Genomic DNA, 27,214 nt, shown 5'->3' on the forward strand with positions numbered 1-27,214 from the left:
ACGGAGACAGTAGGAATTAAAAGAAATAGGTAGATTCATGAGAACTTAAGGAAGCAGAATTAATAAAAAACTTCGCAATCTACTGGATATATAAAAAGAAAATGGCAATCATAACCTGAATGGCCAGCACCAAAAAGAGAAAGGAAATAGTCACAGAGAAAAATATGGAGATCAAGGTGGGATGTTCAACACAACTTAAGAGACAAAGCCCTGAAATGTAGTTAACCTACCCCCAGTGGTAGTTCCGTCCATAATGCAGAGACGCACGCACCAGCACTCACAGACTGGAACCTCTGAATCAGGCAGCAAACGTCAAGTGCTGATGTCAGGATTACAGAGCAACCTCAATTAGCATAAATACGTTTTCCCCATAGATCTGTCAACGGGGAGAGAAATACTTGGGTCATGGGCATTCTGGTCTGCATATTTATTTCATTACATATCATTACTAGCCTTGTTTATGTACAAGACCACAGTTATTTGGTTCCCATGATGCTGTCTCTAGACTGAGTCCAGTCCACTTTGAGACCCATGACAGATCAGAATTATAGACCTGCAAAAGAAACACCACCAGCCCTTTTCCTATCCAGAACCCCTACTCATATTTGCTGTTCCCTCTCCTTAAAAGACACCTTCCATCCCACTCCATTTAATCTGGCTAACTCTAATTTGTCCTTTATGACTCCATCTTCAAAGTTATTCTCTCCATGAGGCCTTCTCTGACCTCCGTACTTAATCTAGCCTAATTACATGGAGCAACACGGAGTCAGGAACTTGGTATGTTCATGTCTGCATCCCAGCACCTAGTTCAATGCCTGAGTCACCACTTGTCTTCCTGATTGGGCTGAAAGTACCTTCAGATCACAATATTTATGATTGATTTTCATATCTTTCCAGAGTGCCAAGAATGAAGCCTTGTACACAGTTGGTGATCAATAGATACTTGTCCAATATACAAATGACAAAATGTAACAAGTATCTTCTTTCTATATTTCAAGGGGAAATATAGTAAATGATCATGATACCAGAGCCAAACAAATCCAAAGGAACCTCCAGGAAACAAAAAATGTTGAAGTGTGCTAAGAGGTTTTCCAGAGGAAGTCCATATGGGACTTTAAAAAACAACACGAGTGCTCTAGGACTTTATTGTGAATGGGGTCTGCCAATAGCAAGGCTGAAGAAGCCAAATACCAGCATTTGTTTCCCAAACACTGATTAAAACAAATATTTTTCAGTTGCCATAGCTTTTGGATGGATTTTTGACGTGCACACTGAACACAGCAAGTAATATGGAAACTCTGGCTCCTTTTCATTCTTGTTTGACATTCAGGAACCTAACCTCACTAGTGAGGCCAGAAAACACCAGCTTCACAACCACAAAGATAGCTTTCCTTGGTTCCAGGCTGCCAGCTCCAGGGCCATCATTGTGATGGCTTGTCATTTCTACCAGCAGCATGTGCTTAAAAATTGAACACAGCTTCCAAGTAGCCTTCAAGTTTGGAAACTAGCTAAGATGAGACGAAGCGTGGAAAGGACCAACGATATCTCTTCAATCCTGTATGCAGAGTCGCTCTATATTATTTTAATTTTTTTTGTTATGCAGATTTAAGGACAGACACAAAATGAGAGAGGAGAGTCAGAGGACCTGAAGTACCTTTGGCCCAGCATCAACAATTACCGATTGTGAAAGGAGAACCAAGATGCAGAACCATGAAGAAAAGACTTTTTACTTTCACTATTTTGCAAGGGGGACCATCGGTCAGAACAATGGGGTTCTCCAAACAAAGAACACAGCAGGTATTTAGAGAGAAAAATGAGAAGTTGCCAAGCTTACAGTCAGTTTATTCCTCACAGGATTATCATGTTGCGAGGGTTGTCGCTGATCTGTAGATAGCAATATTGCAAAAGTCAGGAATAGGGTGGTTTTTATTAGGTTGTTAGCATCTTACCCGGAGGGCACGAGTCTTCATTCAGAGGCTAGTGTTATACAGAATGTGCCTGCCTTTTATTTTTAGTTTATTCAAGGATGCCAAATGTCCGGTGTTTCTTTTTTGTTTGTTTGGGGTTGGGGGTGGGGGGTGGTTGTGACTGTGGTACCCGATGTGCTAATCAAGAGGGCAGCAGGGCAAGTATCATTCCTGCTTGCTTTGCCAGTTCCTGCCCCTGAAGACAGACTTGACCATACAGGTTTGTTGAACAATTTTCTGATTCATATCATTAACATGGTGGGTTTTTCCTATTTGGCCAGTTTTAACTTACACAGGAGCCCCAGGAGGTGTTGAGGAATATGCAAAGATTTCTTCATTGTGTGGTTTAAAAAAAAAAACAAAACGAACATCATGTGATACTAATGCTTGAAGACTTAGCATCTGTCCGGAGGCTTCATAAAGCCCCTAGCATGCTTTGATCACACCAGTGTTTCAGGAGTATTTAAATCGCTGTCATCCACCTGGACTTTCTATGCCCAGGAACAAAAGGCATCCAGTTTGCCTCTTCCAAGCTTTACCTGCAGTAGCTGTATAGCTGGGGTGTTCTCCTTTCTCTGAGACTCCAAGTCTGCCAGTATTCCTGGGCTGTCAGGAAGCAGCATTCTGTATTACCTGCAAGGCTGAGACTTCCCTCGCCACAGAGCAGGTACAAGGTCGGTTTTCTGGGAGGATTTTGTAGGTACTGTTTCCACATATTGAAGTGTAGTCTTTGTTTCTTAACAGTGAGCTTCTTGTACCTCATTAAATGAGGCTGGTTTTTGAATGACATTTTTGGCATGGTCTCTGTTACAATTTTTTTTTTATCCAATCATATCCCAGTAGGAAAAAGACAGATTTGTTTTGAACCTGTGTAAGTAATGACATGAAAAAGCAAAGAGAAGCAATAAATGGCACTTTAATAGAATAGTAATCATTGCTGTGTAGTTTTACAGGCGAAGTCAATTAGTATGTGTTACTCTTTTCCTCAGAATCATTTTTCTTAGTGATCATTTCACAATATATACAAATACTGAACCATTGTGTTGTACATCTGAAACTAATGTTATATGTCAATTACATTTCAATTTTTTAAATAAATAAAATGTTTGTGAGTTAAAAAAGTCATTTTTCTTAGATTTTCCTCTTGATTTATTAGCTTATAATCCATTTCCTAAGAGCTTTTATAAATTTTTTTCTGAACTCTGAGAGACCAGTTACAATAAGACACCATTTAAAGAGTGTTTTGTTCCACTTTGTACAGAGTTAGCTCGTTAAATAGAGAATTAGTGACAAATCAGGTTGGACAGGAGTGTTCTTACTTGCCTAATAGAATATAGAACATTAGCCATAAGCAAATTTTTCGTCTTAATTTCTTTCAGTCCTAGATAATTAATTTCTTGTTTTGCAATCTTGGTATAATTGGCCATCTACTCTCATAAATTCATCTGCTTTTGAACTAGAGAAAAGTCCTGGAAAGCCTCAGTCACATCATCCAGCCATGTGCTTGGTGGTGACATCAGCTTCTTCTGGAAAGCCACCACCTGCGAATCTATTTCATTCAGTGTCAACAGTGAAGAGGACCTGCTTCAGGCCTTCCCTGAGGTGATGATTCTTTTAATGTTTCTTCTAGAAGACTCCATGACTGGTCTATAGTGTAACTGCAGGAGCCTTTAGGCAATTGTAAAGGAAAAGGGACAAAAAAAGCATATATGAGAAGATTGAATGGCTAGGGTTACTGTACTATAGGAACTAGCGGTACCTACGAAAAGACAAGTGAGACATAATGCATAAATATTTTGTAAGGAATTAGGGCACTGACAGATCCCCAGGGCTTTTTAATTTAGCCCATTTAGTGTGTATGCTAACTAACTGACACAGGGGAATACATTTTGTTGACAGTTACCACACTGCTCTTTGCACACGACCATGAGTACGGTCTATCCATCCTGAAGACAACACAGTTGCTGAAACACGTTCATTTTAGTATTAATAACATCTTACCTGTCTGCCTTGTAAGCAGTTGACCCAGGGAAGGTTGATCTGCAGCTCATCTCCCCACCCCCCACAGGCTTCGCAAACAGCTCCCACAGTACAGAGAATACCAAGAGTTCCTAATGATTTCTAACACCCATTCTTTTAACAAAATGAGAAAGTAAATCTTTGGTGCTGTCCAGCAGCTGTCTGAGAAACCTCAAAGATAATTTGGTTCTAAAAGAAATCTGAGCAGTTTTCTTATTAGAAATCTGGGGACTTAACTTGTAAAAGTCAATATAAAAAAACTGTCAGAAGACACAAGACGGGAGCATAAATTACAGGTGCCTAAATGTAAGAAACTGCTGGCAAGAAACAGTAAGTATTAGGAACTTGTTAGTATTAGAAGCCTTTTCAGAAATAGACTTTTGTTTAAAGCTGTGTTTAAAGTTATTTAGTTTTGTGGCCAAAAACATTCACAAAATGTCAACAGACTCTTCCGTTAGTTTAGTGACCCCTGGAATCTCTGCTAATGAGGCACAGAATAACTTTGTACTGTTTTTTGTTCAGAGCAGACTGAATACTTAAAGCTCAGTGCTCTTGTCAAACACCTAATTTCCTCTTCTTCATCATCCGTAAGCTCCCTTTGCTTAACAATTTTAGTATTCCATCTCAGCATTTATTTAGATAAACAAAAATAAACATATAGTTAAATGGCAACTATCAAGCTTTTAATTTTAACTTTAAAATATATTGATCTTTTCCTTAGATCAATGTATGTACATTATGACTGAAACATGCTGTATGCCAGAAATTGACACAACGGTGGAAACTGACTATATTTCAATTAAAAAAAACCATATTGTTCTTAACAGAATAATATGATAACGTTTATCCATATTAAACTTATCACCTTAATAAAACTGTAACACTCTCCTTGAAAAACAGATGAAATATACCCACCGTCTTGTATACACAGTTATATGTCTCAGTGACTGTACAGCGTAAACAGCCATGCGTATTAGTTCCAACTGCAACCAAAGCTACCAACTCCTGCTCTCTCAAAGGCCCAGAGAAAACTGGGGACTGGAGAACTGAGAATGGCTTGTTGTACACAAGCACCTCAGCAGAAAACAAGGCACAGTGAAGGTGGCTTGTGCCCTGCATTACATTTCCATTTTACATTTCTTTAAAGTGGCCAAAATGAACACATGAACCAACACAACTCATATTTTTTGCTTTCTTGCAACACACAGTCTTGTTTCATCAAAAACGGCACCCGCTACTCATTCACCCCAGCTAATTTTGAAGCAAACTCCAGGCATATCATTTCACCTGTACATCTTACAGTATGCGTCTTTACGAAATAAAGATTCTTTTTATTCTGTATGCATGACCGTAATACAATTATCAAAGGCGAAAATTACCAATAATTCCTTAATCCCATCAATAACTGATCAGTGTTCACATATCTTATTGTCTTGTAAATATTTTCAGCTTCTCCATTTGTGTCCAAACAAGACACACTGCAACTGAGGGATGTGCCTTTTTGTGCTTTAATCTATAGGCTCCTCTTCCATACCTTTTTTCCCCTGGCAATTTCTTCCATGAAAAATGCCAGGTTGATTGTCTGTAGAATTTCCCACGAACTGAATTTGCGTCCGTATAGTTGTTGTTTAACATGTTCTCTGTCCCTTATGTTTCCTGTAAATTGTTAATTGCATCTAAAGGCAGTTCAATGTAGGTTAGTTTGGGGTTTTGTTTTGCAAGACATGTAGTCAAAAACTTAATCCTGCCCCACAGGGATCTGGCTTTTGACTTGTGAAAGGTAATCTCTAAACCCTTGAGGTGGATTCTGTGAGTCCTTCTAGAAAATTACCAAAACGAAGGGTGGTTTTAGGAATCCCCAAACTTGCCAGAAGTGAATGATGCCATCTGCAATGATGCCAGAACTTCCCACAAGACCACTACACGGCGGTGGTGACTAATCCGCTGTGTATCAGGAGGTCCATGATTGCTGGGTACATGATTTCTGCCTCTAAAGTGATCAGCCATTGATGACTATGGCTTAAGGTCATTAATTCTTCAGGGACTGCAAAACAGTGATGTTTTATTTCTATCATCTCCTCTCTATTAATCTTTCCCTTATCATTTATCTAAATCAGATACATAGATACAGATAGATCTAGATATCTGTATATATCTGATAAAGATAATGTAAGGACAACAGAAAAATGTTAATTCTTTTCTTCATCAGTTTTCAAATTAAAGAGGTAGTTCCTTGCATCCTCCATCCAAAGCAACCAATAACTTTGGTCTTTCATGTCTTTATATCATGAATGTTAGGCATCAGTTCACTGAGTGACTCCCATTACTGATGCTCACATTTGACCATCTTAACCCATGAATGCTTATCCAAGTTGCCTGCTGAATCCTTCTGACATGACCCTGGTACTCTTTGACAGCTTCCTTGCTTTCTGACCTCAGAAATGTTCCAAGGCTTATCTGGCATATTTCCTGTTTCAGACCCAGAATCAGCCATTCCTTCAAGAAACCCTGCCTCAGATTTGCTTTCCCCAGGAAAGACCCTGAGTTAAATATTTCCATGCCAGAAGTTTACTGGAGACTGCCCTCAGAATCAGCACCTGCCGGGCAGTGACAGAGCTAGGAGTGGGTAGAGGGAGGTGAACAATGGGCACCCACAACTAATCCCACAGAGGGTGCTGGACACGGTCTAGCCCTTCAAGCTGTCTTGCTTTGAGTCAAGAGAGCCTGACTTTTATAACCTACATTAACCAGTGGGGAGAAGGCCCTGGGGAGAAGGGTGTAACCTTGGGTGAAGTGGCTCTCTTCATTTTAGGGCAGTGGTTCTCAGTCAAGGCCATTTTGCCCCCCTGCCCAACAAGGACACACAGTTGTCACAACCAAGAATGGAAAACTATTAGTATCTAGTGGGTGGAAAGCAGGGATTCTACTGAACATCTTCTAACGCACAGGGCAGATAATGCAGATTTACCCGGTCCAAAATGTCAATAGTACTGAGGGTGAGAAATCTTGGTTTAGGGCAATGCCCAGATAGTGACTCAGCCGAGAGCCGGCAGCTGCCGTTTCCAGCACTGGGAGAATGAGGCCTTCACCCTGAAAGGGAGATCTGGCTGGTACACCACAGCACCCACTACATGCCTTGATTAGTCTAGAGAAACCTAGTATATACAGTCTGGGTGCTAGGGGTGCTCATGGCTCCCGGTTTGGTCTCTATTTCTAAGCCTTTTCCATGGACAGATCTAGGCAAATGTTTTAATACACATCAAGCATTCATATTGATGCTTCCAATTCAAAATCAGAACTACATGTATAAACCTATCTTTAAAAGCTTGGAAATTCATGGACCCTAACAGAGTTCCTGAAAGCTTTCTGATTAAGCCTCTTTTTAAATTTCATTTAAGTTTCCACTTTAGGGGAGTTACAAAAATAAAAGGAAAACTTTGCAGGAAAGTGTTCAAAAATAATCCAGAACATTAGAATTCGAAGGAATTTTAGAGATCATCATCATTTATAAAACTCTCATTTATAAATGAGGGAAAGGGGACCTAGCAAAGTTCAACAAACTTGCGCCAAGTTTCCTAACTACTTGGTGCCCATGGCAGAACTAGGACCAGGTCACCTAACTCCTGATATTCTTGTTTCTTTGTTTCTGACTCCTCTTCCTAGTGTTACCACTCTCATGTTGCAGAACTGAGAAAATAGAGCAGAGAGGAACAGAAAGGAGGTTGGAGCTCACTCAGGATTTCGTAGTGCCGCAGAGGAAGCAAGAACTCAGACCCGCACGACGGAAGCAGTACTCACCCACATTCAGTTGAAGGCGTCCACTTAGTTGTTCTTTCAAAGCACTGTTAGGTTGCGCTGTGTCCTCTGTCCTTCCCTTTTGCTAATGGCCAAGCAGCCTCATACCAGGCTGACCAAGATTGGGCCATCTCAGCAGAGTAGAAGAGCTCAACGTGCCAGCCCACTGGAACAGAATGAATGACTTGGTCCCATTAGTGCTACACATAAAAACAATCCACCAAGCTGGTGACATGGTATAATGCGTCACTCCTCTTCAGTATATGTGCTGCCGAAGCGAGCACGCGTCACTCCTCTTCAAATGAAGGACTTCTAAAGGATTTCAACGATCCCTCCCCAGGCACACTAATCTTGTCCGATAGTCATTTGTTTATTACCTCTTTCAGTGCTTCTTAAACTTTTCCAGTCACGGACTGAGAAGAGCGCCAGCTGCGCACAGCACATTACACACACACACACAAGTACCCATGCGTGTAAATCTACAGCCCTGGGATAGTGGCCCAACACAATCTTTAGGAAACAAACATTTCTCCAAAGTCCTATGTTTATCTTATTTGTTTAACTCTCACACCTACTCTGTTTTCCATATATAAATAAAAGCTTAAAAGGGAAAATTTGTATTCCAGAAGATGTAGTATATTTAAGAAAGACTTTGAGAAATCCCTCCCCCTCCTCAGTCATGGAACTTCTCTGATATCCCCATTTGAAAAATCCCCATTTGAGAAATTCATATAAAAGATTTTTAGTGTTCTTAGGTAGAGTTCATACTTTGTTTGCTTGTTTGTTTGGGGGGGATAATTAAGTTTATTTATTTATTTAGTGGAGGTACTGGGGATTGAACCCAGGACCTCATGCATGCTAGGGTTATGCACTCTACCACTGAGCTATATCCTCCCCACCAGAATTCATACTCTTAAAGGTGGTTTAATATTTTTTAAAATTGCAATTTATCTACTCACTCAACCAATATTTATGGAGTATCTACTGTTTTTCTTGCTTTTATTTTAGTAAAATCACTAATTAAGATGTCATAATGAAGATATTCACATGATTTGTGTTTTACTGACAATAATGATATAAAACTGAAATGTGTGTTCAAACTGTATTAAAATGTCATATTTTCATCATAAATGTAAACTAAAATAAATGTCAAAAAAGAAGTAAAATTATTTTTAAAAGTAAAATGTAAAAAATAAAAAAGTACATTGTCAAACAAGTTACGTCTCTTCTAAAATATTCAAAAGCCTCTATTAAAATTAAAAGGAAAATGTAATTTAAAATTAATAAAGGTCAATATTTTAAATTAAACATTTTAAATTAAATGTTTGAAAATTTAATTATACATGACTAATGGTTTATAAAAAGAAAATGATTCTTCAGAATTTACTGTCCTTCTAGTCGCAGTGCAAAAAATTGGTGTCACACTTCATAAATGTTGTAAGACTTTCATATATAGAGTTGAAGAGAGAGATAAATTATCTAAAGTTGCAAAATATTCCTCAGCCGCCACATGCAACAGTTGTGAAATCACCCTAAATTTGTAAACACAAAAGAAGTAAAACAAATGTACACTCAGCACTATTGGAGAACAGTAACTGGATATGGAAAAATGCTGTCATTCTTGTTGAAAGAGAAAGTTGAAGAAATGATTCATTTCTCTTTCCTCTTGCCCAAGCACTGTCATCACCAAATACTCCCCAGAATTGAAAGCACTGTGGGCCTCTGTCTTTGGGAAAAGCACAGCCCACAGACCTTTCCAGCATTGGCAGCCATTGCCTGTTGTGGTGACCTAAGGCCAGAGATGTGCAGAAACACTTTTCTGGGGGTTAGTCAGTGTTCGTTATGAAAGTGGATATTTAGGCTCATAGCCATGCTGTGTCAATGCTGAATGCCTAGTGAATGCCGTGTGTTCTTGACTAATTTGTGTGTTGGGGGGTGGGGGGTGGGAGGGCGAGTTGTGACATGCAAGGCCCTCTAAAGCCAGGGTAGACCTCGCTTGCCCCAGTGTGAGGGCGGCCAGAAATCTCCAGTATATGATGTGTAATGGAGTAGAAACAGTGGGTATGACATGACCCCCTGCACTCTGTTGCAGACAGAACAGAGACAGAAGAGGACCTCGGAACAAGGAGTTCACAAAGCGCTTTCTCATGCATCACCTACCCAGTGAGGTTAGCACACACAGCAGGTACGATTAGCACCGCTTTACGCATTAGGAAACTGAGGCACGAACTAAACGGAAGTGATTCTCCAATGGTTACTGAGCTAGATTTGGTGCAGCTGAGACCAGAACCCCGGGCTCCTGGCTACCCCTCCCCCGAGAGAACCTGCTGCCTCCTGTCTGCTTTTTGACGCTCAGAGTTGCTTCTGTATTTCTGTCAAGGTTTTGTGGTCAAGGGTTATGTGTGTTGAAAAGAATAAAAGAATCCTATGGTTTTGCCCTCTCTAGTATTTAAGGATTTGGAGGTTCAGGGGTGGAGGAAAAGGGAAGTCGTTTTAATAGATGTTTTCCGAACTTGGTTATTGAACTTCAACGTCTTGGAACCAACAAATCCTGAAATGTTTCCGGTTGAATAGTGATTATGGGCACAACAATGAAATGACTGTACTTAGTCTTCTGGGGAGTGGTCAGCGTCCTCTTTCATCCTTCTGACTTGGATTTCCTTGGGCTACTGGATGGGGATGTTTTGTGTCCTCACATGGCAATTTGAGAAGGGTAGCTAAGTAGCATAATTGTTATTTACCATGTGGTGTGCACTATTTGGGAGTTGGGGGCCGAACCTGACAGAAAATTAAATGTGATTTCTGCCCTCAGAGGTCCTCATTTTACTCTGATGAATAGATTTGCCATGTAAACACAGGAAGAAGAGAACACCATCTTCAGCGGAAATGCGGTAGAGACACACCTAAAATGACAGACATCTGTCTGGAGATTACCTAATAAATTTAATTTGATGAGGTGCTGCAGAAAATTAATCGATTTTTTAGCTGTCAAGTGAAGGCTGCAGATGCTGCCTGGCAAGCTGATCTCCACACCTCTGATATCCTGCCCCCAAAGATTCTGTGTAAGCCATTATATGGCATCTGCCTACAAACCAGGTTCTTGGTGACATTCTGTCTTATTCCAAAAAAAAAAAAAAAATGCATACTCCTCTCTCTTTCTCACTGTCAGCGCTACACTCCAAAAAAACAGCAAAGCACTAAAAATAAGCCTCAAATTATCTTTACTCACAGGAATAGATGGATGCCTGTTTAGGAAGACATTTATGGCAAAACGTGGCTGACCAGTAGAGGGGGCGTGGGCTTCACACCTGGTATTCTTTTAAAAAAAAAAAAAAAATCCAGAAATCAGAAGGAAGGGAGCTTGGGTGAGGTCACCAGGCAGAACAAATTAGGTGTAGAGCAAATTTACAACCACAAAAAAGGCTTTGTGAACATTCTCTCCATATCTTTACATTCCTGCGTGGGCATATGGAAAAGGAACATTATGCAGACTAGAGGAATGAATCACTCCTGATCCAACGGCGCATGACATTTCTTACTTGAGCTCTCTTGCATTCAAATTCTTATTACTCAATGACACTTCATTTTAACACAGCTTTTCCATTATGATAAGCATGTACAAATTCCTCCACTTGCCGCGGCCTACTTAGTTTGGCAAAATGCTTAAACGCTAGTCGTGATCTCTAACCTTCAAATATCTAGAGGTTGTTATTCTCAGTAGAACAACTATTCTAGGTTGGTATCCTAGTGGTTAAAACAGTCTTAATGACCTGGAGCCTAACCCAGTGGTTAAGGGGTCGGCCCTAGAATCAAACAGATGAGACTTCAAACCCTGGGATCTACCACATACCAGCTTTGTGGATTCAAGCAAGTTATATTAACTCACTATGATCTGATTCATCTGGAAAAAGGAGATCACAGTAGTAACGAAAAATAGGATTGTTGAGTGGATTAAGTGATAACTAATGATAAGAGGAAAACGTAATGGGGAAGTTATCATTCTTGTTTTTCCACTCAAGTGCACAGAATCGGATTATCTTTCATTTGTAACACTCATCCCTGGTCTAAGCATGGCCCTCTTTTGTTTTTATTTATATATACTGTGCCCTTATTTATGTATTTATTATTATTAATGATATAAACACATGTGAACCAACCACGCAATACAAGAATTAGAACATTAACAATCATTTACACCCACCCACGGACTTCTCCCCAATCTAGCCCTCTATTTCCCCTTCCTTGAATCTTGCAGTTATTATTATTATAATTGGTTTTTGAAATTATAGCTTTATCATATATTTGTATTCCTAATATTTACATTGTTCAATTTTCTTTGTTTTCAACATTATAAAAGCGTATTATGCTCTAGAAAATCCTTGGGAACTTCCTTTTTTAAAGAGATTGTATTGCTCAGATTATTTGTATTTTTGCATATAGCTATTTATTTTACGGTATAATATGCCATTGTGAGCAATTACCACAATTTATTTATCTATTTTCTGTCGATAAATGTATTTGGGATGCTTCAGGTATTTATCTTGCCAACACTAAGAGCGCAGTAGGTGCTGGGGGAAGATTCTTGCTTTATGTCTCCTATTGCACATAGAGTTTTTCTTGGGTATATACCTACCTACAGGTAGAATTGCTGAGTTATAGGATATGTTCAACATTAGATAATGAAAAACTATGCAGACTGGTTGTGCCCATTTATACTCCCAAGAGTTTGTATGAGACACCTTGTTAATTCTCATTCTCTTCAATACTTTGCCTTGTCCCACTTCTTAATTGTTGCCCACGGAATGGGTGTAAATTGATATATCACTGTGATTTTAATATGCCTTCCCCAGTAAATAATGAAGTTGACTTTCTCATAATGATTTTATTGATCATCTATGTTTTCCTCTCTGCTACATTCCTGTTTGTCTTTCTTACCCATTTTCTATTGGATTGTTTATCATTTCCTTATCGATTTGAGGAGACTGCCATCTAATCTCACTATTAATCCTTTGTTGGTTAATTATGCTGCAAATACCCTCTTTCAGTCGGTACCTTCTCTCTTTTCTTTTTGTAAGATATCTTTTGGTGTTCAGATCTTAATTTTAATGTAGTCAGATTTATTGAGCTTTTCTTTTATGGTTAGAAGCTTTATTATGTCTTTAATAAATGCTTCCCTACCTCAAAGTCAGAAAGGTGTTAACCTATAATTTTTAAGGAAATGTATAAAATTTTACTTTTAACATTAAGCCCTTAATTTATCTGGAGTTCACTTTTATCTGGAGTTCATTTTTACAAGTGATATGAGATAGTAATCAATATCATTTTATCCATGTAGATAACCAGTTTTTACAAATACATTTATTGAAAGTCCCTCCATTGCCCATTGATCTGCCAAGCCACACCAATCATATATCAAAGTTCCAAATATATATGGGTTTGTTTCTGAGTTTTCTATCTGCCCAAAAGTTTATTTTTCTATTTCTGAATAAGTATCATACTGTCTTCATATACTACAGCTTCAAAATAAACTCTGTTATCTAATAAAGCAAATCTCCCCTCCCTACTTGTCTTTAAAAATGTTTGACATCTTAATCCTTTATTCTTCCACATACATTTCAGAATCAACTATCAAGTTCCATTAAAATCCTACTGAAATTTTTGTTGGAATTGCATTAAGTCTATAATCCAGTATGAGGAGAATTGAAATATATGTAATATTAAGGGGTTTTTTTCCATTAAAGAAAGAAGAAATATGTACCATAGTTTTCTCTTCATTTATTCAGGACCTTTAATAAAATGAATTGCAATAGTTTTACATTTTCTCCAAGGAAGTCCTGCACATCTTTTTAAAAAATTTTATTCCTATGTATCTAATTTTTTAAAATATTATCACAAGTGATTTTTACTTTTACATTTCATTTTACGGTTATTTGTTCCTGGTGTATAAGAATGAACTGACTTTGCTAAATTCTCCTATTATTTCAAATGATATAATACTTTGCCCCAGGAGTCTTTGATTTCCTATGAGGCAATCATGTCATCAGCACATAAAGACAATTCTACTTCTTCTTTTCCAGTCTTTATGTCTCTATTTTTTTTCTTGCCTTATTGCATTATCTAAAACTATCAATACAAAGCTGAATAGAAATGATGATACTGGACACCCTTGTCTCATTTCTGATGTTAAAGGAATGCTACTATTTATTCTCCAGTAAGTATAATGTTTGCCACAACATAATTATCCTTCATCAGGTTAAGCAAATTCTTGATTTGCTAAGAATTTTTATCATGAATTTATGCTCAATTTCTATAAAATATTTCTGCATATCTTTTTAAAATGATCGTGTTATTTTTGTCCTGGAAGCTGCTAATGTTGCGAATTTACATTATAGATTTGCATTCTTGGGAAAACTCTACGTGGTATATTTTACTTTGCATACATCGTTGGACTTAATTTGCAAATATTTTATTTAGGATTTGTACACTGAGGAAATTATTTGTAATTTTCTTTTCTCATACTATCCTTGTCTCGTTTGAAGATCAAGATTATATGGCCTCGTAAATGAGTTAGGGAGTGTTCTTTGTTACAGTTTGTACTAAGTTTAAGATGACATGTTCCTTAAAAGTTTAGTAGAATTGCCTGCAAAACCGCTTGGCCCAATGTTTGTGAGATGATTTTTTTTAATGGCTTTAATTTCTTTAAGTTACAGTACTATTAAGGCCTTCTATTTCTTAATTCAATTGGTAGATTATATTTTTCTAGAAAGTTGTCCATTTCATTTACTTCAAATATTTTCATATAGTGTGAAAATGATATTATGAATAATAAAATGGACATATTTTGCTTTCATCTCATTCAAGCTCCAGACTCTTGAGGTTTTAAAGTTGAGATTAAAAGATGATAAGAGAATATTAGTTTTTAAATTACTTTTCTTTTTCCCTTGATCATTCTTGCCAAAGGCTTGTCTATCTTATTAGTTTTTTTTTTTTCCCAAAGAATCAACTTTTGGTTCTATTGATCTTCTGTACTGTATTTTTTTGTCTATTCATTAATTTGGTAATTTTTTTTCTCATCTCCTTCCTTCTATTTTCTTTAAATTTATCCTGTTTTATTTTTCTATCTTAAAAATGTCTAACTTAAAGACACCACTATTTGATATTGTGTAGACTTTAAGTCTAGGTTATTGTAAACATGCTTTCTTATTTTCTTTTCTTTGGTCTTTTCTAGTTTTGGAAAGACAACAGCAAACTTTATCCAGGTATTTGATTACTTTTACTTCAGACATCTCCAGTAGCGTCTCCTGGATTTGCTTCTTGTCCTATTTGAGGACCTTTTCCAATACTGTTTTCAATACGGGTTTTTGAGTGACAAACCTTTTGAGGCCTTATTATACCTGAACATATTTTTATACCCTCACATTTAATTGACAATTTGGCTGGATATAAATTCAGGCTCAAAGTTCTTTTGTCTCTTCAATACTTTAAAAATATTACCATTATCTTCTGGTTGCTCTTGAAAAGTCTGAGAACCGGATGATCATTGTTCCTCTATAGTTGATCTGCTCTAGAAACTTTTAGAATTCTATCTTTGCCTATAAAAACTTTAATTTTATTATAATATTACTAGCATTAGTTTCTCCTTATGGCTCTTGTTTGGAACTGCATAAATATGACATCTTTCATCTTTATTTATTTCTGGGGAATTTATTTCCACTTCTTCAAGTATTTCCTCTTCTCCACTTTTATTTTCCTCTTCTTCTGACATTCTAGTTATCTGTAAGTTGAAGTTCACATTCCAATTCAATCTTCTTTATCTCTTAGCTTTTATCTCCTACATTCTTTTCCTTTATTCTTCCCTGCTTCCTTCTCGAAGAGCTCCTTAATCTGATCTTCCAGCTCACTAATTTGTTTTTCAGTTATGTCTATTCTACTAGCCATCTGATCTGTTGTGTTATTTCTACTATTACACACATATTTCATGCCTAGTATTTCCTCCTGACTTTTATAATTTCCCTATCATTTATTTATTATGCTTACTTTATATTTGTTAACCATTGAATTTAACGTATTTGCTTCTGGCAGCATCTGTAATCCAGGTTGTTGCTTTCTTTTGAAGTAGTTGTGCTTCTGAAATATCTCACTACTTTGGCCTATGAGCATATATTTCTCTGATGGTATCAGCTGTTCTATCTTAGCATTTAGTATGGGAAAAGACCAAAGGGCAGATTCCAGTCTGTTTCAACATCCAGTGAGATCAAGGAGAAGGGTAGGGATAACCCTAGGGTGGAGAGCTCCAAGCACCAGACTACATAACTAATTGCTCAAGTGCCATGCCACCAAGTGACTCTTCAGGTCAGGCCCTACTTTTAGACTGACCCCATCCACCACCCCTCAAGAAGAAGCAGCCTTAACAGGAGGTACTTAGGGGTCAGAAGACCCCTGACCTTGGGGGTGGACGGTGAGTAAATACTCAAGGTCAGTCAATCCCCACCAGTTTTCCACAGGCTGGCTTTGTTCTGCCCTGACTGTTATCCTTGAAAACGCACCAATTGTCTTGAGCCTCTATTGCTAATTTCCACAGAAGCCTTCTACCCCAGGCTTCAGATGTACACACACACAAAATCAGTTCAAAACAGGCTTCCTTGTCCAGGGGATTTCTCTGATGTTTTTCCCCACTGTTTCTGAAAGTTCCTCTGAGACTGATCTTGGGGTTGGCAGCCAGCCGATGGTGAATCTCTGTCTTGGCAAAATGGAAGTTTTGCATAGGTTTATAATAGACAGAATTGTGAAACAAGTATCCCCTGGGACTTTAGCTGCATCAGGACAGTCTAATATTCAAAATCTCCATTACAATGCTCACCTACCTAAGCCTCCCTTCCACATCATCAGCCAGAGGTCTCTTCTTTGCCTTCCTTACATCCCATTAGTGATGCCTATATGCTCATCTTTTTCCTAGGCAAATACCTAATTAACCCAATCTTGAAACTAATGGGGAAAAAATTAGAATAGCAGAAAGGAAGGCGGCATAGAGACTTTCTCTCCAGGTAACCAAAGTACATTTTGATAGTGGCTTTTTGGAAGCCTATCTCATTTGCTTTGTTTAATCCAAAGGAATAAGGCTGTGTGGAAGGAAGCAGCAGGCTGCTGGAGACTTTTTAGACAATATAATCTTTCAGCTTTCAAATTTCTCTGTGCATAATCACATATCCACATAATATTATAATTCCTATTAATGCTTATAAGCTAACAACAAGAAGAGCATGTCAACTTTTCCCATTTCAAGTCTAATGGATCAAAATGTACTTCATGATTTATATATATAGGACCTTATGTAATATGATCTCCTGCAGCCCCAGCCCTCTACCTCCATTCTTACTATTCAGTTGGAACATTCTCAGCTTCTTTCCACCTCAAGATATTCAGAAATCTTTTTACTTTCACTGGGGAGGCTCTCCCCACCTGTCATCCCCTGGCTTTCTCCTACTGATTCTTTACCTTACACGTCTCTTCCTTAGGACCCCCACACCCCAGACAAAATCAGGTCCCCACGTTATACAATCTCATATCAAGCAGTACATTTCTTTCAGAGAATTTACCATAATTATAGTAAACTAATGAACTATGTGAGGAAGAGGAGAATTGGCATAATATACTGGGAAGGTATAGAATGTATATTCATTTTTTGAACAAATATATATTGAAAAATGTGTTATGCTCCAGGCGTTGTGTTAGGTAACTGGGCATACAATGGGGAAAGCGGTAGACCATTCCTCTGCACTTTAATCATCCTTTTTGAGGGTATCCCCTGGATCTTATCCTCATCTAAAACCATATCTAACTTAAATGTTCTGGCATAGACATAGCTCCTTCTCAAGATATTTCATGTCCTTGCTCTCAGCTCATTTATGCTCCAGACTCTTGAGTCCTCCATTTTCTCATCAGTCTCCCTGCCTTTCCTTATCTTCACTTCTTTCTCTATCCAGACTATATGGTACTTTTTTCAGTGATTTTCTTGCTAAATCCTCAACTCCCTTGACATTCTGTAGGATCCACCCAGCAAATTCCAGCCCTGTAACAATCTGACACCCAGGCTACCAAACGTGGTTGCAAAAAGCCCCGTGACCATGTGGATTGGTATTTCCACCACTTCATGGTTTTCTGGCCTCATCTGGACCTTCTTGGAGTTTCTTATTGCCCAGGAAGTTTTCTGTGTGTCCTCAGCAAGTTCCTCTCCCATTCTCATAGCAGATTTTTCAGACCTTCACAACTCATCCATACCCTCCTATTCCTCCACTCTCATCTGCTTCCTACTTCACAGAGGAAACTGATGCCAGGAGTAAACTTCCTGCACTGCAAACCACCCACTCACCAGCAGCCACAGTTGCCCTGGCTTCCTTCCCCTGCCCACATCAGAGTAAAGGAGGCATCTCCGCTCCTGACTCTTGTGTTCAAGATTTCACTACTCTCTATAGATAAATATTTATTTCAATATTTCTGTCTTCTGACTCCAGAAATGCTCAACTCTTTACCAATTAAAAACAAAATGCCAAGTTTCTCTTGACTCCGCATCCTCTTCTATCTTCGTTTCTCAACAGACAAATTTCTTGAAAGAATGGTCTACACTCACTTTTCTTCACTTCTTCCCACTCACTTCAGTTTGGCTTCCGCCCTCAGTACTCTGAAATCCTCTGCAAAGATCATCAATTATCTCTTCATGACTAAATCCAATGAATCCTTTTCATCTTTATCTTGCTTGACATCTTTTCAGGGATTGAAAGCACTCCCTTCTTCTTGAAGCCTCCTCCTTTAAACGCCCCTCTCTCTAGATTAAAAACCAATTTTTCCCTCTTGATCCATTCTCCTTCTATTTCTCTGGCCTCTCCTCCTCGGCAGGGAAGGCTACTTCCCCCTGTGTGCTCACTCCTGTGAGTGCTAAATAAATGCTGTAGGATTCTGTCTTCTCCTCTTTTACACACTTCTTTTTTGTATGCGTATATGGGTGAGGGGAAGATGGAGTTTTTCATTGCCTTGCTTTTGCATTTTGTTATCTTTAGGCCAGTGAACTAAGCAAATAAATGTATTTCTCAAGACCAAAAAAAATGCAAATTTTAAAATAATTTTTTGAAGTTACCAACATAAATTCAACAAACACTTAGCCTAAAAATACATGCTAAAACTAGGTTAAAATTAATAGTCACCAAAACTGAATATGATTATATTTTTTAAAAACTGAAATTTATATGTTCACAGCTCCCATAATAGACCCATGAAATCAAAAAGAATAGGTCCATTAGTAAATTAGTAGCTAATATGGCCAGTTTTCATAATATAACACATTTTCCAAGACTGAAGATTAGAAAAGGATGACTATTTACTTACTTGTAAGGTTTATTCCTTTAAGAGATGAGTCATAATGGCACAAACTCAAAACCGGGGCCCCATGAATCTGTGAGTTTATCTCCTTGAGCTGTAAGAAACAGGCTCCTAGACTAGCAGGAGGCAATAAGGAGCAACATCTTTTCCTTCACTCTTTTAAAAATTTTTTAAAATTTTATTATTATTTTTTTATTGGAGGTACTGGGGATTGAACCCAGGACCTTCTGCATGCTAAGCATGCACTCTACCACTGAGCTATACCTACCTGCCCCCTTCACTCTATTTTCCCATTGTGTGATACCACCCACATCCTTGACTTCAACTATCAGTACTATCAGTCTCTAAATTTTCAGCCTAGATCTCCCCACCAAGCTCCAGAATTATGTATCCAGAGCTTGTAAATGACAGTGCAGAACATCTGACCCCTAGCACAACTCATTTCGCTCCAGTACACAGACATAATATATATTGATTTCTGCAAATTATTTAACAGGTTTTCATGGTATCTTTATATGTATTAGAGAAATAAGGACTAAATGTCTGAATGAAATAGATTATATGCTCTTTGAGGGTCGGGGCCTTATTTCACCCACCTTTGCATGTTTGGTGTCCAGCAGAGTGAATGGCATGTGGTAAGCACTTGGTAATTGATTGCATCTGTACACTCCTGTCAAACACCTGGTAGCAATTCTCAACATCTCTCTCTCCCAGCCCTCACGTCTCATCACCGCCACAGTCGGAACCATCTGCTCCACAGTTGGAATCCATCGTTCCAGCAGTTTCCCGCCCAGTTGCAACTTCAGACTTTCTCTTTGGAGGGGTGTAGGAGCAGCAGTCTGGCTAGAAGGGAAAGAAGGAGCTCGCCATGATCTGGTCCTATGTATCTTCCCATTTTGTCTGTGGACACTGGAATCACTGACTCTCAACCGATGACAGTTACCTGAGCACATCATGTCTTTTCATACCTTCGGGACCACTGCTCATGCTGTTTCTTCTTCAAATACTTGTCCAATTTTTTTCACCTGTCTAACTCTTAGTAGACCTTTACAGCTCTGCTCAAGTTTCATCTTTTGGAAGCCTCTCTTATGAACCCTTAAACTGAGCTAACCGCCTCTCCTCTGAGCTCCTTGTGCAGATGCTTTATCTTAGCTCTCGCCTCTTCAAGTTATAAGTATCTGTTTATGTATCTGTCCTCCTCACAATCATCCTCTGGGGCAGGTGCTCTCTCTAGCACTATTTAACAAATGAGAAACTGAGGCAGAAAAAGGTTACACAGCTTTCCCAAGGTCACCAGCTAGTAAGTTGTAGGCCCACAATTCACACTACAGCTATCAGATTTTAGAGCTCTCGTTCTAAACCACAAATTCTCAAGGACAGAGACTATGCCTTATTCATATTTGCAACCCCCATGTCTCCCACGGTGCCTAGCACATGGATGCAATAAACGTCAAACTAAACTGCATTTGTTGAATTCTGGTGAAAAGTTAAGGAATTTCAAAAATGACTAAGATATGATCCGTACCCTCAAAGAAGTTCACAATCTGGTGGGGTTAGGGAAGATTAACCAACTACTCCAATAATAGAAAGGAATGAACTAAAGGGAAAGTAACTGAGAGCAGAGTAGCTTATATATTAAAACATTTGTATTAGAATGTTGAGGACCCTCTTTAAAATCTTACCCCAACAGTGGTTACCAGAGGGAAAAAGAATAGATTAGGAGTTTGGGATTAATAGATATACATATTACTATATATCAAATAGATAAATAACAAGGACCTACTGTATAGCACAGGGTACTATATTCGATTTCTTTTAATGAGCTGTAATGGAAAAGAATCTGAAAAAATATGTATGTATGTATATGTATAAATGAATCATTCTGCTGTACACATGAAAGTAACATTGTAAATCAACTATGCTTCAATAAAAAATAAGAATAAAAACAAATCTTCCCCTAGCAGCATCAGACATAGAATCTTTCTGGAATTCATGGTTATATGAAAAACCAAATCAAACGAATGTTGACTCATAAACTGTTGGAAGTCAAACTAGAAGATGTCTAGTGACAAGCCCTAAAACTTTGCCCATGACTTTGCCCTATTTACCAGTTTGTCAATCCAGTCACAAACCTACTATGAGCCACACACTTGTACTAGGAGTGGTGGTACAAAAAATAATAACTTCAGTAAAGATAGAGAAGGCATGCTGAATTTGCTTGGCTCAGAGAACTAAGATGAGGTAATACGGTAGATGACAGAGTGAAGAATCCAAACAATTCTATTATCTGGAACAATAAGCAAAATCAACCAGATGACATTTTAGCTATCAGAATTTCCATTTCCATTTTTTTAAAAATACAATTGCTCAGGAAAGTGGTAACAATAATTGTTATTTTGAAAGACCCAGAGGTTTTAGTTGGCTTTAAACTTAACTGTAGGCTGTGGCTGCTAAAAAGAAAATTAGCGCAATCTTTGGCTGAATTCATCTCAGTAGAATGTCTGGGTCAAAGGATCCTACAGGGCTTAGACTATCCCTGGGCTGCTGCATTCAGCTTTGGGAACACTATTTTAAGAGAGACTTGGAAACCAGAGTCCAGAGAAGCACAAGAAGAAAGGGTAGAGGGCTAGAAATAGTCAGCTAGACAGTGAATTGGGGAATGCTTTGCCTGGAGAGCTGAAGAAAGTGTACAACAATCAGTGTGTGTGTGGTTGAGATGTCTTGCACCAGAGAAAATCAACCATGGACAGAAGTCAGAAAACAGCAGCTATGAAGCCAATACGAGGACGTAGTTTCTCCTGATACGAACTATCTCATGTAGATCACAGGTGAGACATGTAATGAAGCATGAAGCAGTAAACCAAGGCTTGATGTCATCTCTCAAGCCTAGAGATTTCTGTATCAGATGGGAAGATGGACTCCTATGATTCTCTCTAAGATCCCTTTAAAATTTAAGTTCCTCAGAAAATCTGTCGTCTGGGAGGAGATACAAAAATTTTCAAATTATTTCAAAAGTTTAGAGAGAATCACACATTCTTCATTTAGACAAGATCCATCACAACTACAACTACACTTTAAAAATTAAAACCAGGGCATGGTTACCCATCCTTTAAAAGAGCCAAAGAAAGTTTTCTTTAAATAATGTCAATCCTCTTGTTTATTTCCATAATGGTACCTCAAACATAGTGGCACCCACCTGTTCATTAACCTGACAGATGGATGCATATTTCAGGAATACCTGTATTTTATAATAATAACAAGAACTTGTAACTGGCACAGGTCAGTAATTTGGATTTTCTGACGTACTTTCTGCCTTTTGTAACATAAAAGACAAAGTATTCTTTCTAGCCTTGTAATCTATTTTTTTCTAAGCAACGTCATTTAATAAAGATTTCACCAATTTTTGATTTGAACTAACTCTGAATTCAGACCTGAGCCTACCGGTGTATTGACGTTCATTCTGCCCCAAAATGATACAGTAAAAGTGCAGGTGTTGTTCACAATCAAGGAAACACATAGTACCTATTTTGTTTTTCAAGTTCATGCGGTCTCCTTCAGCAAAATATATATAGCACTGCAAGCTATGAAGTTTTCTTTCCTCACATTTCAAATTACTCTTTCATTACCTCTTTGTTAATTCCTCCCCCCATTCCACATTTTCATTCTGAGTCTATTTTATTCTAAGTTAAGTATGTCATAGAATTAATTCTAATCTCAGACTTTCACCATCTTATTAATTCTTTCTATGTGTATACCCTTTTTGGCTTAAGTGTTAGCTTAAATTTTGTTAATCAACTCAAAGGCAAATATAGTGGACTCACAGCCTTAGCTGGGAATGTTGGATTTTAAAGGCCAAGCCAATAGGAAATCTGGTGACTAGAGCATTCCACCTCATCGATACAAAAACTGGAGATGAGAAAGATGTCAACTGTAAGAAGCCTCTCTTATCATCTCTTTCTCCCTTTTCCCTTTTATTCTTTCTCCTGAGGGGCGGAGTCGTGATGGTATGGGTGCAGGTGGGGGATGGGAGGGCAGCGTAGGGAAAGAGAAAGGAAAAAGAGGGAGAGAGAAAGGGGAGAGGAAAGCAAGACTTGGATAATATTAATAATTGCTAAAATGCATATAGTTACAAATTAATGGAAGCAAAAGCACATAGGAGACATACAGGGCTGAAATCGGAGAGGGAGAAGTAGATCTTTTGGATCCAGGAAGCAAAGCTGGATCACAGATTCCAAGCTCGCTGTATTCTCAGTCCACATGTATCTCTTCAGGATTACATTGACAACCTACCAGGAATTTTCACCTGCTGTGTTTCCAAGTGGTCAAGATTGATTTTGGGCATAGCCCCTCCTACCTCTCCCCCACCTCTAGCCTCTCTACCTCTAACCTCTAGACACTCAGCATCCTCACATTGAACTCTGGTTTGCCAGAAACCCTTTGGTGCTCCCTGCCATCCCTTTCTCTTCTTTCCAGCCCCAAATCACATCTTATTCCCAGATTGTGCAAGGAGGTAGTTGGCCTGGTTATTTGCTTAAGATAATCAGATAGAAATGAGTCTGAATTTCTGTTCCAAAGACGTACTTTAAAAGAGGAGGTAGTTAGTTATAGTGGGTCCCTATGCGTATTTTCACGCTCTTAAGTAAGTAGCTTTTCATTGGATTCCCAAAGGAACAATCCCCAAAGCTATTAAAACACATTAATCTAGCTGGAAAAATCGATATGCGAACTATTTTTGAACTGGGGTACATACGTGGGCTCCTGGTATACTTACATGAAACTTCATACATTACTCCTCACAATCCAGAAATCTCATCAGTCTTATAGCCTCCTCTCAATTTCCTCCTCGCTTTTACAAACCACATAACTCACAGTAGAATCAGGTATTGCTTGGGGACAATGACCAGCAGAAGTACAGTGAGCAGGTGGAGGTCCCAAGAGCCAGAAGATCTTATACAAAGAATAGAAAATAAATTAAGATAATAAAATTAAATTAATAGACTAAAATGTATAGATATATAAATATTTTAATTGTCATTAAAAATTTAAACGACAGAAAAATTGCAAGAACAATACAGTGAACTACCATATACCTTTTACCTAGACTTATCAAACTGACATTTTTGCCTCTTTGCCTTATTGATCTTTGCTAAATCGTTTGAGAGCAAGTTGCATATACCCAAACTTTTATCCCTAAGTACCTTAGTGTGTATCTCTTAATAAGGGCGTTCTTTGTCAAAAACCGCAACACAATTATAAAATTAAAGAAGCTTAACATTTAAAGAATACTATTATCTAATATACAACCCATGCACAAATTTTAATGATTGTCCTGAAACTATTCTTTCCTTTATAGGACTTTTCTCCTAATCCTGGGTCACACATTGGTTTTGGTGTCTTGTCTCTAATCCTTTAATCTAGAACAGTTCCTCAGCCTTTTAGGAAACTGGCCCAGACCAGTGATTGGGTAGAATGTTTCTCAATTTGCATTTGTCTGATAGTTTTGGGGGGGGGGTTAGATTCAGAATATGTATTTTTGACAGGAATATTACATAAGAGATACTGTATCCTTCTCAGTACGTCACATCAGGAGGCACATCATGTCACTTTATCCCATAACTGGTGACATTAACTTTGATCATTTGGTCATGGTGGTATCTGTTAGATTTCTCCGCAATGAAAGTACTGTTTTTATCCCTCTGAATAAGAAATCCGAGGATACTTTGAGACTGTGTAAATATCCTGTTCCCCAGTGAACTGTCACCCAATGATTTTAACATCTATTGATAATTCTATCTGAATCAATTATATGGTTGCAAAATGGTGATTTCCTAATTTCATCATTTTTTCTATGGGTATTAACCGGCATTCTATCATCAGGAAGAATTATCATTTCTTCCCCTTTTATACTTATTTATTTAACATTGTAAGAATAAGCAAGCACTCGTGGATTCTTTTTAAAAACTCACTGCATTATAATCCATTTCTATCATTATTCATTCGTGACATTCAAACTGTCCCAGATTGGTAAGTGGAGGTGCCTTCAAACTGGCTCCTCTTTCCTTTGGGCATGTTCTCATCATACTTTGAAAATCTCACTTTCCGGCAAAAGATCTTCCAAGGGCATTTTATACTTTCCCTCTTTCTGCCAGGAATCAGCCATTTCTCCAGAGGCTGGGTCCTTTTAGTGGAGACTGGCATTTAGAAACCAAGATGTAGAGGCACATAATATGTTCTAAAATATTAAAAAGCGCTGTACCTGTTTCCTTGGGACATCAGATGTAAGACTGGTGTCGCGATGTGCCATCCTAACTCTAGCACTACCCCTGTGACCTTGGAAATTCCCTTCATTCCTTGGAGGTTGATTCCCCACCTGAAAAGAAATTGGATTAGATAAGTATTTCTTAACCTAACGGGGTCACCAACATATTTGGGGATCTGATAAAAGCCTTAGTCCCATCTCCCCAGAGGTAAGCTCAGAGTGGCAAAAATTTGCATACATTTTAGGAGGTTCGGGCTCCAAAGCCCGTTTGAGGCTCCAAATCCCTGTGTTAAGTGATCTCTCGGGTCTCCTCAACGCCCACATTCCTTGAGTCTATAAGCGTCCGTGCTGCTGTCAGAATGATTCCTCAGAGACATCAAATTTGGAGGGATTTATATAGAAACGGATGAGAAAAGGATACAAAGAAAGGAGCCTGTGAGCAATGCATTGCTCAGTCGCAGTTGTCTGCCCAAGCCAAATTTAGGACGCACAGTAGTCAGAGGTGAGAGGTTTTGGCGGGAAGGTCCCCGCGTGGGCGGAGAACGCCACGGCGGGGGAAGAAGACCCGGGCCGGGCCCCGGGCCCTGCAGCCCTCCGCTCCGCCCACCAGGGCTCGCTCTTGCCCTTCTGCTGGGTGGCCGGGGAACTGGGCGGGCCGGGCGGCGACCCCGCCCCTGGCAGCGGCGCGGCGGCGGGGAGCGCGGAGGGCGCCGGGGCTGGAAGGAACGCGCCGTCCAGGCCCCGCCCGTCCTCCCTCCCTCTCTGCCTCCCGCCGCCGACGTCGGCGGTGCTCCGGTCGCCATGGTGACCAATCGAGGCCCGGTCCCGCCCCCGCCCCTCGGCCCCGGCCCCCTGACGTCGGCGCACGTCAGCGGCGGCGCGCGCCTGGCTGGGCCCTGCGGAGCGGGAGGGACGGAGCAAAGCAGCGAGCCGAGCGGCCGTCGCCCGAGCCGAGCCGCGCCGCGCCGCCAGCCCGCCCGCCGCCCGCCAGCCCGCGCTCCAGCCCGCCGTGTCTAGCAGCGGGGCCCAGCATGGTCATGGCGGATGGCCCGAGGCACTTGCAGCGCGGGCCGGTCCGGGTGGGGTTCTACGACATCGAGGGCACGCTGGGCAAGGGCAACTTCGCCGTGGTGAAGCTGGGGCGGCACCGGATCACCAGGACGGAGGTGCGGCCCGGGGCTCGGCGGGAGCGTCCGAGGCGAGGGTTCTGGAGAGGAGCCGTTGACCGAGAGGGGCGGCCGCAGCGGGGGCCGAGGGAGGTCCGAGAGGCCGGCTCCCCAGCTGGGGCGAGAGGGCCTGGGAGTGTGAGGACCCAGGAGGTCCCGGGGTTGGTGAGCGCCGCAGGGATCGGGGCCGGGTCACCGGGACCCGAGTGTCGTCCGACTGGAAGCCCGACCGGCTGGGGCTTTGCCTTCCCTAGGCCCCCCCACCCCACCCCGGTGGCCACACGGAATTTCGCCCAGAGCCTCCCACCCGGGCCGTGACCTGGTCTGTGGCCTCCGCTCCGGAGCCCAAGTTCCGCGTCTTCCCTGCTTTCAGCTGGGGGTGGGGTGGGAGGGGAAGTCTCCGTGCTCCTGGGCTGCGCGGTGAGAGACGTCGCCAGCCCCGAGGAGGGGACCGCTGCGCTCGGACTCCCCGGACGGGGCTTCGCGCGGTCCCGGTGCCCGCGGCGCCCCTCCGCGGGCCGCAAGGAAGGGGCCCCGTGGCCGGGAATGCCACCGTCTACCTCTCTCCCTCCCTTTGCCCGACAGTGCCCCTGATTTGGTGTCAGGCTAGCTGGATATCGTGCCTGAGGTATTTC

The 27,214-nt window shown here is 40.1% G+C and overlaps 1 protein-coding gene and 1 long non-coding RNA gene across 4 annotated transcripts in view; one reads left to right on the forward strand and one right to left on the reverse strand.

Annotated features, from left to right (window-relative positions):
* Positions 1-7,767: 7,767 nt before the first annotated feature.
* On the reverse strand, positions 7,768-25,516 carry LOC116150231 (uncharacterized). Its single transcript, XR_010378993.1, has 4 exons — positions 25,411-25,516; positions 23,926-24,101; positions 19,751-19,997; positions 7,768-7,947 (listed from the first exon to the last, which is right to left on the reverse strand). It is a non-coding gene; the product is annotated as an uncharacterized LOC116150231 (long non-coding RNA).
* Positions 25,517-26,329: 813 nt separating this feature from the next.
* Positions 26,330-27,214, forward strand: part of SIK2 (salt inducible kinase 2) — a 113,885-nt gene continuing 113,000 nt past the window's right edge. For all 3 annotated transcript variants that reach the window (XR_010378896.1, XM_031443747.2, XM_064482032.1), the window contains exon 1: positions 26,330-26,579. Coding sequence is in view for 2 of the 3 variants with exons in the window: in XM_031443747.2 (XP_031299607.2) it covers positions 26,445-26,579 (135 nt within the window). In the remaining variant the exon portion in view is untranslated. The remainder of the gene's footprint in view (positions 26,580-27,214) is intronic.

Source organism: Camelus dromedarius, chromosome 34 (assembly GCF_036321535.1).
Source record: "Camelus dromedarius isolate mCamDro1 chromosome 34, mCamDro1.pat, whole genome shotgun sequence".
Lineage (NCBI taxonomy): Eukaryota > Metazoa > Chordata > Mammalia > Artiodactyla > Camelidae > Camelus > Camelus dromedarius.